Here is a 15,363-nt window from a genome sequence, read left to right as displayed (position 1 = left end):
TTAATTATTTAATTCCTACTTCATGCAGTGTATTGTAATAGTAAGTGAATCTACAAATGTCAAGAGTAGCATGCCTAGAGGCAATTAGGTGAGTTCCAGCATCATATTTTCTTAATTGATACACAGTTGAGATGCAGGACTGAATGAGTACTAGTATTCCTGAAGGTGTGAAGATCTGTTATTTGCGGCATCTTATCGCTGTTGTTAAATATCTCTTTTATATACGGTAATAGTAAATATTCACTGTGGCCACTTAATACAGGTATTTGAGCAATTTGGGATCCGATTTGGGTGGCCGCTGGCCGCTTAAGGCAGGTGACAGCTGAATACAGGTGGCCGCTAGGACAGGTTTGACTGTATTGACATAATAGCTATCCTCTACACTACTACCGGTAATAGAACTGGATCTATGCTGAGTTAGCCTAGTGCTAATATTATTTCATAATTAAATACAAATATATTTGTATATATTTACATGTTATGTAACAAAATACCAAAATGTTATAACTTATTAAAGGAAGTATCTTTAGTTTGTTGCCATTGTTAAGATTTGTAAACTAACAGACATTTTAATGACTAAAATTCAATACAAAATTTAAAAAATGGGTTTTTTTCATCATCCTACTGTTTATACTAGGCCAATCTTCATTTTATTTCCTAATCTATATATTTTTTTGTCATATGTACAAAATTACTGGGAGATCACACCCAGTTTGTACTACTTACAAACATTTGGACAGCCAGAAATACATTGAATATTCTGACACTGATATTCTAAAGAAGAAACTACATTTAGAATGTAATTTTAGTTGTTAAAAGGTTTTATTCGTTAGAAACATCTTACAATGGCTGCAAACTGATGACAATCTCTTTAAGAGAGTACCTTGCACCAAACTGATGATGATGATGATGATGATGATATACAAATTATTTGTTTTGTGCTAATGCCAAGGAGTATTATACAGTTATTACGAAGGTGACAATTTGCTGCCATTACATGCGTCCATTCAGGTGCTTACAACACACCATGGCCTGGTTTTTCGAAGCTCGTGTTTCGAACAACTGTGCACATATCTGTAACTTTACCGTAGAATTTGATATATATGCAAATTACTGATCTGCAACCATCAATATGATCCACAAATGATATTTTATTACTTAAAACACTTAAATTTTTTATTTTGATATGAAGTTTAGCCATCAACAGATAAAATAATAAACATTAAAATAGCACATAAAAACATATTAATAGGAAGACATGGTTTAAACATTTAAAATAATGAGATATCTGGAGTTCATTTTAAAACACTATGATGATAATAATAATAAAGTTAATGTGTTTTTCCAAATAAATACAAGGATTGAAAAAAATTATATGAATTTACAAAATGTATAATAATGAAAACTAAAAAGAAAAAGCATAAATATCTATAAAAAAGTTCCAGTTTAATCCATTAAAAACAAGAGTACACACACACTACAGCAGAAGTGGGAGGGCCATGCAAAATTTGTTAGGAGTTCACACTTATAAAAAAAATCAACTAAAATAATTTTATCCTATAACCGCTGTTTCTATTGTACGTTTATGATGACGGATTATCATTAATATTTGATGGATTACAGGATAAAAATAATAACTAGTTAAACCTTTCAGAATTTCCCATCGTTATTTTCACAGGATAAAGCCAATATCCTATGTCATTAACTACTTATTCTCTATATTAAGCAGTTTTCATAAAAATAACCCCAAACTGTTTTTTTTATACCCTAACTTTTGAGATGTTTATTTTAAAGATAAAATAAAGTTATACAGTCAAACCTCGTTAATCAACCATGTTCGTCCCTGGGTAACTTTGTTGTTATATCAAAAATGCTGTTATGAAAACTCGTTTTGTTTTACACCACTAGAGCACATTGATTTATTAATCATCAGCTATTGGGTGTGAAACATTTTGTAATTTTTACATATAGTCTTAGAGAGGAGACCCACTAAATGTTTTCCATTAGTAGCAAGGAATCTTTTATATGCACCATTACACAGACAGGGTAGCACAAACCACAGCATTTGATATACCAGTCATGGTACACTGGCTGGAACAAGAAATAGCCCAATGGGCCCACCGACAGGGATATAATCACAGACCAATATATTATTATTACCAGTAATCAAGATGCATCCACTGTCATTCTAATCATTCCTTGGTTTAAGATATGAATGATTGGTACCTACTTCGTTTACAAAAGTTATAAAACTAGTAGACTTGATTGTTCGAAGTTAATCCTTTAATTGATAACTTGGACATTATTATGTGACACCGTCAGTTTGCGACATCAAGAATGCCAAATGGCTGTGCCAACATGCTACGGCATCTATGGTCATGTAATGTTATTGTAAAAAAAGTGTTTTCAGATGTCGGATGCAAGTTTGTTGCTAATTTGCTCTGTCGGTGTTGGAAGGTGTGAATTCCGGTGTAATGAACAGAATAACATTGATGTATGTTTGTTTCTGACAATTTGTGGTCAGACAGTGTAAATGTAGTAACAAGGTCTGACTGTACAGTTATTACTGTGTAGGTTAATGGGATCAAGGTTATAAATGTGATAGCGACACCAAATAAGCTAACAATGTTGATAAACTGTGTGCTGACAATATTATGACTTTCACAATAATTACAAAATTACTATATACAAAACATACAATTTGTATTCCTATTTGATATTCATTCACTTAGTGAAATGTCAATAAACCCAGCACACAGAGTGAAGTGCTACACAAAAACCAGGGACGTTCAATAAGCCAACACACTGACAAATGTTTAACAACCACATACCACATGTAACCACTGGTCAAATGTATCAGTCACATAACTAACATAACATCATTGGCAAAACATAAGTATTGGTTACCACACATGTAACCACTGGTCAAATGTATCACGTAACTAACATAACATCATTGGCAAAACTTAAGTATTGGTTACACACATGTAACCACTGGTCAAATGTATCGGTCACATAACTAACATAACATCATTGGCAAAACATAAGTATTGGTTACACACATGTAACCACTGGTCAAATGTATCGGTCACATAACTAACGTAACATCATTGGCAAAACATAAGTATTGGTTACACACATGTAACCACTGGTCAAATGTATCGGTCACATAACTAACATAACATCATTGGCAAAACATAAGTATTGGTTACACACATGTAACCACTGGTCAAATGTATCGGTCACATAACTAACATAACATCATTGGCAAAACATAAGTATTGGTTACCACACATGTAACCACTGGTCAAATGTATCGGTCACATAACTAACGTAACATCATTGGCAAAACATAAGTATTGGTTACCACACATGTAACCACTGGTCAAATGTATCTGTCACATAACTAACGTAACATCATTGGCAAAACTTAACTATTGGTTACACACATGTAACCACTGGTCAAATGTATCCATCACATAACTAACGTAACATCATTGGCAAAACATAAGTATTGGTTACCACACATGTATCCACTGGTCAAATGTATCAGTCACATAACTAACGTAACATCATTGGCAAAACATAAGTATTGATTACCACACATGTAACCACTGGTCAAATGTATCCGTCACATAACTAACGTAACATCATTGGCAAAACTTAAGTATTGGTTACACACATGTAACCACAGGTCAAATGTATCCGTCACGTAACTAACATAACATCTAGTGATTTCCCTAGAAATTAAGCAAGGCATGGTAGACCAAACACTTGTTTTTCATTAAAAATACACAAAAATTAATTAAAATAAACATTAATGTAATTTATATGTTTGCTTTAATAAATGAATGGCAAAATATATAAAAGGCATACTTCATTCATTAATAATACCTTTGGGTGTTTTATAGTCAGTTTTAGAATTAATTATTGAAAAAGGCTTGTTTCATCTCAGGGCAGCATGGTGCTGATTAAGGCAAGATGATGCTAGACTATTGAGGCATGGTGCTGCACCATGCTAAAACAAGCTAGGGAAAACACTATAACATCAGTGGCAAAACATAAGTATTGGTTACCATTCATGTAACCAATGGTTAAAAGTATCCATTATTTAACCAAAATAAAACTGCTGGAAAACCCTAACAATTGGTTACCCTTTATGTAACCAAAGGTAAAATGTATTGACTGCTTAACCATCATAAAACCATGAAAACATCTATAAGTATACCTACATGTAACACATGCCAAACACTAACCATCAGCAAATATAATCCACAGTAACCACTGCTAAACACTGTAAGTTAACTTATATGTAACCAGTGGCTAGTAACTAGTGCTTAACATACAATTTAACTACTGCTAGACACTATAAGTTAACTTATATGTAACCAGTGGCTAGTAACTAGTGCTTAACATACAATTTAACTACTGCTAAACACCAACCATTAGTTAACGTTGGTCACCATTAGTTTAAAAAATAACCATGGTATAACTACAAACCACCAGATAACCTCTATGTAAGCAGTAGTAAAACTAGTGGAATGTCTGCTTAATAATCAAACATAAAAATATCCCAATAAAAAGAAAAAGGTAAACATTTTAAAAGTAGGGTTAATGTGAGTTATTATTAAGTTTTTTTTAAATTAAAGCAATTTTGGGAAAATATTAAATACTGGAATTAAAAAAATATTTATATTCAGTTGACCATTGGCACTCAGAACTTTTTGGGACAGTGTGGCTGTACACTGTTTTTTAAAGTCAACATTCCATAACTAAATATAATGAACTTTTTTTCTTAAATTTAAATTTCTGCAATGGTTCAACACTACCCATTACTTTTGGAGTAAATTTAACAGTCATGTGTTATTCGTCACGTTGTCAGGTAGGCCTATAATATGTAACATCATTGTCAGCTATAACTCACAGTCAATTTGAAATCCAATTTAAATCATTACATGTACTATAAAAGTGATTTCAAATTAAAAATATTTACTACCATTTATTTCCTACCAAAAGACAATTCATGTCAAGAGACACAAGTCAGAAGGTACTCAAGGCTGGACAAAGTAGTGGTGGATGGAGAGAAAACGTAAATCAAAGATGGCTGCCCGGCCTACATGACGGTGCACCAGCTTCTTGACCTGGTTGTTGTACGATCAAAGTCCTCGTGCTCCTCCTGCTCCAAGTCGACTGACACAGACCGTACGTAGGTCAGTGAACTGTCGTCAGTCTGGTCTCCCTCGCCCAGCTCATGTCTCTTCAAACCCTGCTTCAGGCACACGGCCGACTGCTCCTGGCTGGTACTGCTGCAAATCAGAGGACTATCTCTCCTCAACTCAGTTCGGCGGCGTTTTGAGACTGATTCCACCGTAGATGACAACATGGTCTGTTTTCGCTTCCTGCTCGATAATGAAGCCACAGATCTTGTGTTCACTGAGGATAACATGTCAGAGTTGATGACATCTGCATGACCTTTAAGCAAGGTTTCTGATGCTGATAATTTGAGTTTTTCAATGTTTTTGTCTCGGTACTGCAGAGATTGACCTCTAGATTGTTTCAGTTCTTGCAACCTGGCTGTAGCTTCCACATGTTTCTGTTGGAGAGACAGCAGTCTGCTGGACAATTTGGGAGTTGAGTGTTGAGCTGGAGAAGACAGCTTTAATCTAGAAATGGGTGTAATGTCAGAAAAACTCTTCAGTTCAATGACAATTTTCTTTTTCGGCACATCAACATGTGGTCTGTGCCTGAGTGACAGACCACTTCCATCCTTATTTTCTTGTCTGGGCGACTTTGTAGATTTCAGCGGTGTCTTTTTAGCTTTTAGCGGTGATTTGGTACCAGACAGCCTAGACTGAGATTTAGTTTGTTTTAATAATTTTGACGCAGACTGTTTTTCAGACTTTCTTGACATCCTGAGAGATTTTCTTGGTTTCTGCAAATCATCAAATGAGATATCGGACATGTCTGCATTCAGGCTTTTGGACGACAAACTTTTTCGCGATGAAAAACTTTTACTTAATGTGACCGATGTCTTAGACACACTGTTCTTCGGAGTGGATACTTTACTGCTTTTATCAGACAAGGATTTTATTTTTGGAGTTTTGATTGGAGACAGCTTTGGTGATTTTTTGTATTTTTTCTTGTCTAAAATATTAATCTTAGAATGTTTACTCGACGACGGTGTAACAGTTGTTTTCACTTTAGTGACAGGTGTAATGTCGGAAAAACTCTTCAGTTCAATGACAATTTTCTTTTTCGGCACATCAACATGTGGTCTGTGCCTGAGTGACAGACCACTTCCATCCTTATTTTCTTGTCTGGGCGACTTTGTAGATTTCAGCGGTGTCTTTTTAGCTTTTAGCGGTGACCTTGTAGCTTTAAGTGGTGATTTGGTACCAGACAGCCTAGACTGAGATTTAGTTTGTTTTATTAATTTTGACGCAGACTGTTTTTCAGACTTTCCTGACATACTGAGAGATTTTCTTGGTTTCTGCAAATCATCAAATGAGATATCGGACATGTCTGCATTCAGGCTTTTGGATGACAAACTTTTTCGCGATGAAAAACTTTTACTTAATGTGACCGATGTCTTAGACACACTGCTCTTCGGAGTGGATACTTTACTGCTTTTATCAGACAAGGATTTTATTTTTGGAGTTTTGGTTGGAGACAGCTTTGGTGATTTTTGGGTTTTTTCTCGTCTGAAATATTTATCTTAGAAAGTTTAACCGACGACGGTGTAACAGTTTTTTTCACGTTTATTACAGGTGTTGAAACAGAAAACTTTTTTTCCGACTCTGATTTTCTTCGTCCTGGTGTCTTAACTGGAGACGACTTACGACTACTAGATATTTTGCCATCTTTCCCAAGAACTGTTGTGGATATAATAGGGGTCTGTACAGGTGTCTCTGAATTGACAAATTGCCCAGACAACCTCTTTTTCAGACTCTGGAGTGGTGGAGACCCAGACGGTGATATAGATGATCTATCGCGTTTGACGGACTTCCGATTGGAGGCTGGTGAAGATTGTTTTTCCATCACTGGCCGTTTCCTTGCCGAAGACCTGACTGCAGAACTCTGTGGTTGCCTCGTCAGTGTTAGTGACTCATCCAGAAGGACAGCCATTTCTCTTGTGCTCATTCTGTTTTTAACTTTTTTTTCTGAAGTACTTTTGCTCGTTGACTTTCTCGATTTCTTTGCTCTTCGAGGCTCCGAGGCTCCATCTTTGACAGGTGTTGTGGTAGTCGAGGAGACTGCACCGGGAGACTGCTTCACAGCAGACCGGACTCTCTTCTTTGCAGCAGACCCACCTCTTGCCTTTTTTGCAGACCGTTTTGGGCTAAAAGTGGTCTTTTCAGCACTACTTCTTTTCGTCCTTTTGATGGGACTGTCGGGTTCAGCAGGAATGTTTCCTTTTCTTTTCGCACTCACACAAATGGCAGATTTCTCAGCCTGCTTGCTTCTCGTCTGTTGTTTTGCTGGACTACTTTTCTTTGCTCTAGTTGTTTGATTTTTTTGTGGAGACTTCTTGCTGGATTTGCCCTCCTTATTTCGGCTTAGCCGTCCCAGTTTCTTCTCGGGTTGTTCTGACATAACACTCACTTGTATCATAGTCTTCCGTCTCCCTGACGATGGTCTATTGTCGTGCTTGACAACCTTTTCTATAATCGTTTCTCCGTTCATGAAGTAGACAGAAGAACGTCGACTCCTGGTTTTCACACCAGGAGGTGATTTGAGAGGAAATCCAGTTGGAGCCTTGAAGACCGAGTCCATCTTCTTACTCTGTAGGTGTCGAAACACAGACGACCTGAAAGTAAAACGTCAGCTTATTATGTGTACATGCACTGCAGGAAATCAAAATCAGCGAAAGTGTTTCTTACACAACTTTCAGATATCACTACACAATTTAAAAATATTAAACAGTAGTTGCTAATCACTTTTCAATTGACTAGAAATATAGCTAATAAAGATTTTAAAAACAAAATGTTCCCTGTCTCCATAATTACCCTGAAGACACTTATTGGTTTGGCTTTGTAACAGTGCATATATATGTATTGTATCCTGGATTGGAGACACAGTGTTTAGCTGACCTGATGGACAACCGATGATGTATTGTGGCCTGGAGACAGTGGTTAGCTGACCTGATGAGCAACCGATGTATTGTGACCTGGAAACAATGGTTAGCCAACCTGACGGGCAACCGACGTATTGATACCTGGAGACAGTGGTTAGCTGACCTGACGGGCAACTGATGTATTGTGACCTGGAGACTGGTTACCTGACCTGACGGGCAACTGATGTATTGTGACCTGACAGGCAACTGATGTATTGTGACCTGGAGACAGTGGTTAGCTGACCTGACAGACAACTGATGTATTGTGACCTGGAGACAGTGCTGACCTGATGGGCAACCAATGTATTGTGACCTGGAGACAGTGCTGACCTGATGGGCAACCAAAGTATTGTGACCTGGAGACAGTGGTTAGCTGACCTGACAGACAACTGATGTATTGTGACCTGGAGACAGTGCTGACCTGATGGGCAACCAATGTATTGTGACCTGGAGACAGTGCTGACCTGATGGGCAACCAAAGTATTGTGACCTGGAAACAGTGGTTAGCTGACCTGATGGACAACTGATGTATTGTGACCTGGAGACAGTGGTTAGCTGACCTGATGGACAACCGATGTATTGTGACCTGGAGACAGTGGTTAGCTGACCTGACAGACTGTTTATCTTGCATATTAGAACATAAACAATGTCAATGTGGATTTGTTTCTTGTAATAATTCCACAATGCTCTAAAATACATCACAGAAGTCCTCATTTTTCACACACTAACCAAAGCCCTCCACCCTGTACTACTCTCTTACTTCCAGTAGTCTTTTGACCGGTTGTCTATAAACAATAACAACAGGCCATATTTTACTTCCCATTTCAAGCCCTGTAGTCTTAGTAAATTTATTTATGTGCTTATATCCTTTCAAGGTTCAGGCATGTCCATCGCAAGCCAAATCTCTGTGTTATCAAAATTGATGTGGTGCCCTCCTGACTCCATGCCCCTGTAATGCAATAATTGCAGTGCTCCTCTAATAACAGAATACGGTTTTAACTTTTCCAATGTTATTTTCACTTGTCAAGGGCGACTGGGTGACTTTAAAATGTACATCATGGGTATTTAAGTGAGACTACCACATTTCAGAGTACCGGTATTACTATATAGTGCAAGTTTATGTTGAAAATGTTAAATTGAAAACCTGCGAGTCTTGCGAGGAGATGGTGACTTGAAGACGGCCAGTTTGCCAGGAACCCATCCCGGAGACAAGGGAGACAAGTCACCAGCTTCAGGAAGGTAACTCTTCACCGGAGTACTGCAGCAGAGAAAAGAAAACAAAAACAACACATATATTTATACAGTTCGCATCATCCACTGAAGTTACAAAACAAAAACCATTACCACTGGAAAATATATCCTGACCAGGTATTAAAAAAGATTTTTGTGTTTAAGTAATTGAATGTCTATGAACACAATGAAGGTGAACCAAAGATCACTCTCCTCAAATGGAGCTAATTTCCAACACAATGCCAAACACATTTGAAACAGATCACACAATTTCATTCCTAGATGTTTGTTTTTAAGCTGGCCAGGTAACACCAGACTTCTTTTAACTAGGGTCTAGCCATATAATATTAAAGGAAGGGACAATTAAGGCATTTGGCCTGGTATGCTTATTCAACAATATATAATGTACATTATTGCTTAATATCAACAAGTATAATCGTATAGTTAATTAATAAAATGGTTAAATGTGACGGCTGTTATATATAACGGCCACAGCCATTTTGTACCATCCCAGTGAATATGCCCTCTGGCGAGCTGGTGGTTATGTAATACCTAACGTGTCACATCAGGAATTAAGTCTTCGAACTGATGAAACAAAACATACCTGATTTTTGCGGATGATTCGCAATGTTCTGTAATAATATCCATCCTAGTAAGCCAGCACCAATTATATATTATTTTTCAATACAAAATAAACTATTATGTTTTGTACATAAATTAATCCATGTACTGAAATAATAATCGGAGTGTTTTCTTGGTTAATTGGTCTTTTCTTTCCGTGGCCTGTACCTGTTGTTCATGATTGGCAGGTGTATATTTAGACTGTCCCCAGACACTGTGTCTAGACAAATTAAAAAGACGTGCCTCTTTTATTAAGATCACAGGGTATTGTGTGGTAACTGCACGGATACCCCTCAAATCGTAATGGGCATTATCAGCCGCCCTGCTTTATTACTGTATTACTTTCCCCATCTAAAATCACAGAACTGACCAATTACGTAGTCCAAAAAAAAGAGAAAATTATCACTTGGGTATCGTGAGTGGTCGTTTTTGCTCAAACGTATCCTACCAATAAGCATTTTTTCTTTGGATTTTTTAAAAGAAAAAAATACTATAACTTGCTATATTGATGCAAACTGAAATATATTTAGTTAAATAGTTAATTATACTATCAAGTCATTTGTTGTTTTACAAGTCAGGTTGATGAAAGCGAAGCGCCTTGTCGTAAATTAGAGCGTTTGTTTACACTGTGCATAGAGGAGATGGACGGAACTGACTCACTTCGCCCCAAGCTATACCACCGGTCGTCACAAAAACGAAACAAAATGGCTGCCCCCAGTTAGCAGGAATAAACACGTTTTTTTATTAACTCTAAAATGACATGTTTTTCATTTGTTAAAGTGTCTGTATGTGTTGGTGGTCCGGATTTGCATCTTTCCAACACATACGGCTCTTGTTTGAGTTGACCCTACCTTTAAGATGGTTTTACCACATCCAGCATGTATTTATTGTTTGTGCTAACTAAAGTTAAAGTTTGTTATGTTTAACAACACCAATAGAGCATATTGACCAGTGAAGTCTACTTAAAACCATCCACATGCCATAAACTTATTTATTGATTGTAATGATAAAGAGAAACTTTGTTTTGTTTAATACCACTAGAGTACATGGATTTACTATCGGCTATTGGATGTCAAACACTTGGTAATTTGGACATATAGGCTTAGAGAGGAAACCCACTACATTTTTCTATTAGTAGCAAGGGATCTTTTATATGCACCATCCCAGACAGGATAGTACATACCACGGCCGTTGATATACCAGTCGTGGTGCACTGAACGACAAATAGCACACTGGGTCCATCGATGGGGATCGGTCCCAGATCGACTGCACATCAATCTTTACCACTGGGCTACGTCCTGCCCATGTGCCAACTAATACTTGACATAATAATAAAATGTGATTACACATCAATGAAATGTTTTTCCGTCACCCTGGTGGTTGTGGATGACACTGTAAAAGATGACCGTGATGGCACCACACCTCGTCTTGATCTCAGGGGCGTTTTCAGTCGGTTAATCGGCATTCTGTAGTCAAATCAGCAATCTACCTAAAAAAAAAAAAAAAAATTCAATTACTTCACAGACCAGGGCCCGTGCTTATAAAACTTAAAGTCTAGACTTTAATAATTTCCAGACTTTAACATGATGCTATTTGAATGGCGTTACCATGACAGTAAAGTCTGGAGTTTATTAAAGTCTAGACTTTAAGGTTTATAAGCACGGGGCCTGTTTTTGAGTAGTAAAAAATATTTTCAGCTAGCATTGCTTTTCCAACCTGTTAAATTACATGTTTATTACTTGGGAATAATCCCTGTAGTAATGGAAAATTCCATTGTTAGTGTGAGTTAAAACTATAAGATAGATTTTTATTTTGTGCCAGAATAATGTAAGCTAATTAAATATGATTAATTTTACCATAGCATTGAATAATGTCAAAAAGTTGGTCTACAATATAATTATGGTGTATCCATTCCATTCCAATAAGCCGACACCTTTAAGGGGAAATGATAATATTCAGTCAAAATTTAAGTCATTACACCTTGAAATTTTCACATATTATAGATCTCCTTATATTATTGGAATGTCAAAAAAAAATCATCATAGGTCACTGGACAAAATTTTGATCCACGGACCATAAAGTGAATAGGTGTATGATTCACTGATGTTTCCTTTTTATCCGTGTGTAGTCTAATTAATCATGTTTTATATCCATCAACCATATTTAATTTTAAACTTTTTTGTAATGCAACAAAAAGAACACTAGTTGTGTTGCTTAAAATGGCATCTAGCACACACAAGTACATATCTTCAACACTAAAACGAAGTTTTAAATACATTGGAACTAAAGGAAAAAGTGACTTAAATTTTAAATATTTACTGGTACTGACTATTTACTTTACAATTGTATACAGAATCTAAAAGTCATTACACCTTTTTCATTTTTGCACATATAGTAATGCTGGATGAGTAAATCAATATAAGATAATAATAAGCTTGAAATACCCCATACATAGATACAAATTCATAAAAAGGCCACCATAAATTGTCTGAGCACGTGTTTCATTTGAGTGATCAACTATGTTCTTAAAAACACAAACAGTATAAATAACATTATTTTCCATTTAAAAAAATTCTATTGTGGGTTTGGGTGGAGAATGGGGTCGGGGTGGAGAATGGGGCGGGGAGCAGGGGATTATTCCCACATATCTGTATCTACTGAAACTGATGTCATAAAATGACTTGTCTGTCAAACGTAACAAAGTAATAAAACAAATTACACTCAGATATGTGATATATTGTTAAATACGAAGACAAAATGAGTCCTGTGATTGCCGTCCATTTTAGGACTAAAATGGAAGTACACCACATCCTTAAATCATACAAGTTTTGGTAGAATTTTATTTAATTTCACTGAACATCATCCATTTTTGCCAAAACTGGTTTCTTTTTTCCCCCCTACATTGACACAAACAATAATTATAGATGAAAAACATGTTTTGAAAACTGAAAGCAGACTATGGCTATAGCCTCTATAGACGGACGCTATTTTGTTACATCATTGTGTATGTTTCAGCGCTAAACCTATCCTTAGTGACGTCACACCACTGTCGTTATGCTAGGTAACGAGTCTACCGCTGCCAAATATACTGGCTAGATCTGTTGTTCACGAAGGCACAGACGCAGTGTGTTTTGTCACCTTAAATTCAGCATCAGTGCCTTTCTTTTTCAATGGGTATCATAATCGCCAGACCCTAAAATTGATGGTCGCCCAATGGACTAGCTTTGTAAAATTCATAGTTGCCCTTAACCACGGACTAATTTTTAACCCTGATTTTATGCAAAAAAGGAAGGAAATGGTTTATTTAACAACACATTTTATTTACGGTTATATGGCATCGAACATATGGTTAAAGGGACATACCATAGTTTTTAAACACTAAGGCATATGTTTCACTATTAGAGCCGTTTTTGATAACTGAAATTATACTTTACTTAGATGTTATTGTTTAGATTATCCATTTCTGCACATTCAAAGTGTTTTTGGTCATCCTGGTGTTTTAGTATCACAAAATGGATTTCTCATATTTTTGAAAACGCACGTGTGTCTGGGAAGTAACAGTTATGGGGTCGAGTTTTTAGTCTATTTTTAGAGGGTATTTCACCATTTCAAAGTCACTGACTCATGTTTCACTCAATTGTAACTTTATCCAAATGTAGTACAAGTTTGTACATTAACTAAACTTAGAGTTAATTTTCACAGGTTGAAATTAGGGTCTGTCCCTTTAAGGACCACACAGATATTGAGGAAGGAAACCCACTGTCGCCACAAAATGGACTATTCTTTTCGATTAGCAAGGGATCTTTTATATGCACCATCCCATGGACAGGGTAGCACATACCACGGCCTTTGATGAACCAATCGTGGTACACTGGCTGGAGCGAGAAGTAGCCCAATGGGCACACTAACAGGGATCAATCCCAAACCGACTGCATATCAAGCGAGCTATTTTACCACTGGGCTACGTCTCGCCTCCTTATGCAAAAAGCAAAAGGTAAACACCTTGGTAACTACAGGGCTCGGAATGGGAAATAAAATATGGCCAGCTATTATTTGTTTTAATACATGTAGTAGGTTAAACCACTTACAGTTATTTTTAGTTAATTTAACATCAATGGAAGACTTCTCTAAAAACCATTGCAAAACCAATTATAATATAATCTGTTGTGTGTGTAGTCTGAAGTATTGACTTAGTGTGCGCCCTGCACTATTATGTAGCCTACCAGTGGCGTGGGGTGGGCATCAGGGTCCATGTCCCCCTCCCCAATGAAACCTTTTTTTGTTTTTACTGTACATTAAAGGTAGGGTCAACTCAAACAAAGAGCCTTATGTGTTGGAAAGATGCATACCCGGACCACCAACACATACTGACACTTTAACAAATGAAAAACGCGTTAATTTTAAGAGTTAATAAAAAAAAATATTATTCCTGCTAACTGGGGGCAGCCATTTTGTTTTTTGTGACGTCCGGTGTGATAGCTTGGGGCGAAGTGACGTCAGCTCCTGACCATCTCCTGTATGTACAGTGTAAACAAAAGCAATAATTTTCGACAAGGCACTTCTCTTTAATCAACCTAACTTGTAAAACAGCATAAATGACGTAATAATATAATAAATTATTTAACTAAATATATTTCAAGTTGCATTAACGGAACAAAATGGAGTTATAATATTTTTCTCTGTTAAATAATCCAATGGAAAAATGTACACTATTAGGCCTATTGATATGCTACGTTGGAGCAAAAACGACAACCCACGGTACCCAAGTGATAATTTTATTTTCTTTGGGACTACGTAATTGGTCAGTTCTGTGGTTTTAGATGGAAAAGTCTACTCAATAGTTTTACAGAACTATTTACAGTAATGAACCATGTCCATTACCATTTTAGGGGCGACAGGTAATATTCCACAATACCAGTATGTATTTTTGTGTCTAGACAGCGTCAATTAATTGGCTCGTCTGGTTACCAATCAAATACACACCTGCCAATCAGGAATCACAGGTAGAAGCAACTAACAGCATAGACCAATTAACTAAGAAAACACTGTGTATCATTTCAGTACGTAGGTTAATGCATGGACAAAACATTGTTAATTATTTCGACTTGTTCTGTAGCCACTTTGACAATGGTATTTTATTTTGTATTGAAAAATAATATATATAGTGCTGGATATACTTATTGCTGGCTTACTGGGATGTGTATTATTACAGAACATTGCAATGTATGACTATTTATCATCCCGCAAAAAACAGGTAGATTGTGTTTCTCTAGTTCTAAAGCTCATTACTGATGTTACGCGTTAAGTATTATGTAACCAGCAGCTCGCCAGAGGGCGTACTCACTGAGATGGTACAAAATGGCTGCGCCCGTTATATATAATAGCCTTCACATTTAACC

At 36.6% G+C, this 15,363-nt stretch overlaps 1 protein-coding gene across 1 annotated transcript; it reads right to left on the bottom strand.

The window, feature by feature from the left end:
* Positions 1-3,920: 3,920 nt before the first annotated feature.
* LOC121384590 (serine/threonine-protein kinase PRP4 homolog) lies at positions 3,921-12,363 on the bottom strand. Its single transcript, XM_041515046.1, is given in 4 exon segments — positions 3,921-6,644; positions 6,647-7,807; positions 9,258-9,371; positions 11,311-12,363. Coding segments are annotated over 4 exon segments (2,925 nt in total). The 5' UTR covers positions 11,430-12,363; the 3' UTR covers positions 3,921-5,113.
* Positions 12,364-15,363: the final 3,000 nt, after the last annotated feature.

The sequence above is a fragment of the Gigantopelta aegis genome, chromosome 10 (genome assembly GCF_016097555.1).
Source record: "Gigantopelta aegis isolate Gae_Host chromosome 10, Gae_host_genome, whole genome shotgun sequence".
Classification (NCBI taxonomy): domain Eukaryota; kingdom Metazoa; phylum Mollusca; class Gastropoda; order Neomphalida; family Peltospiridae; genus Gigantopelta; species Gigantopelta aegis.
The sequence above is the reverse complement of the archived record's forward strand: the minus strand, read 5'-3'. Positions and strand labels throughout refer to the sequence as shown.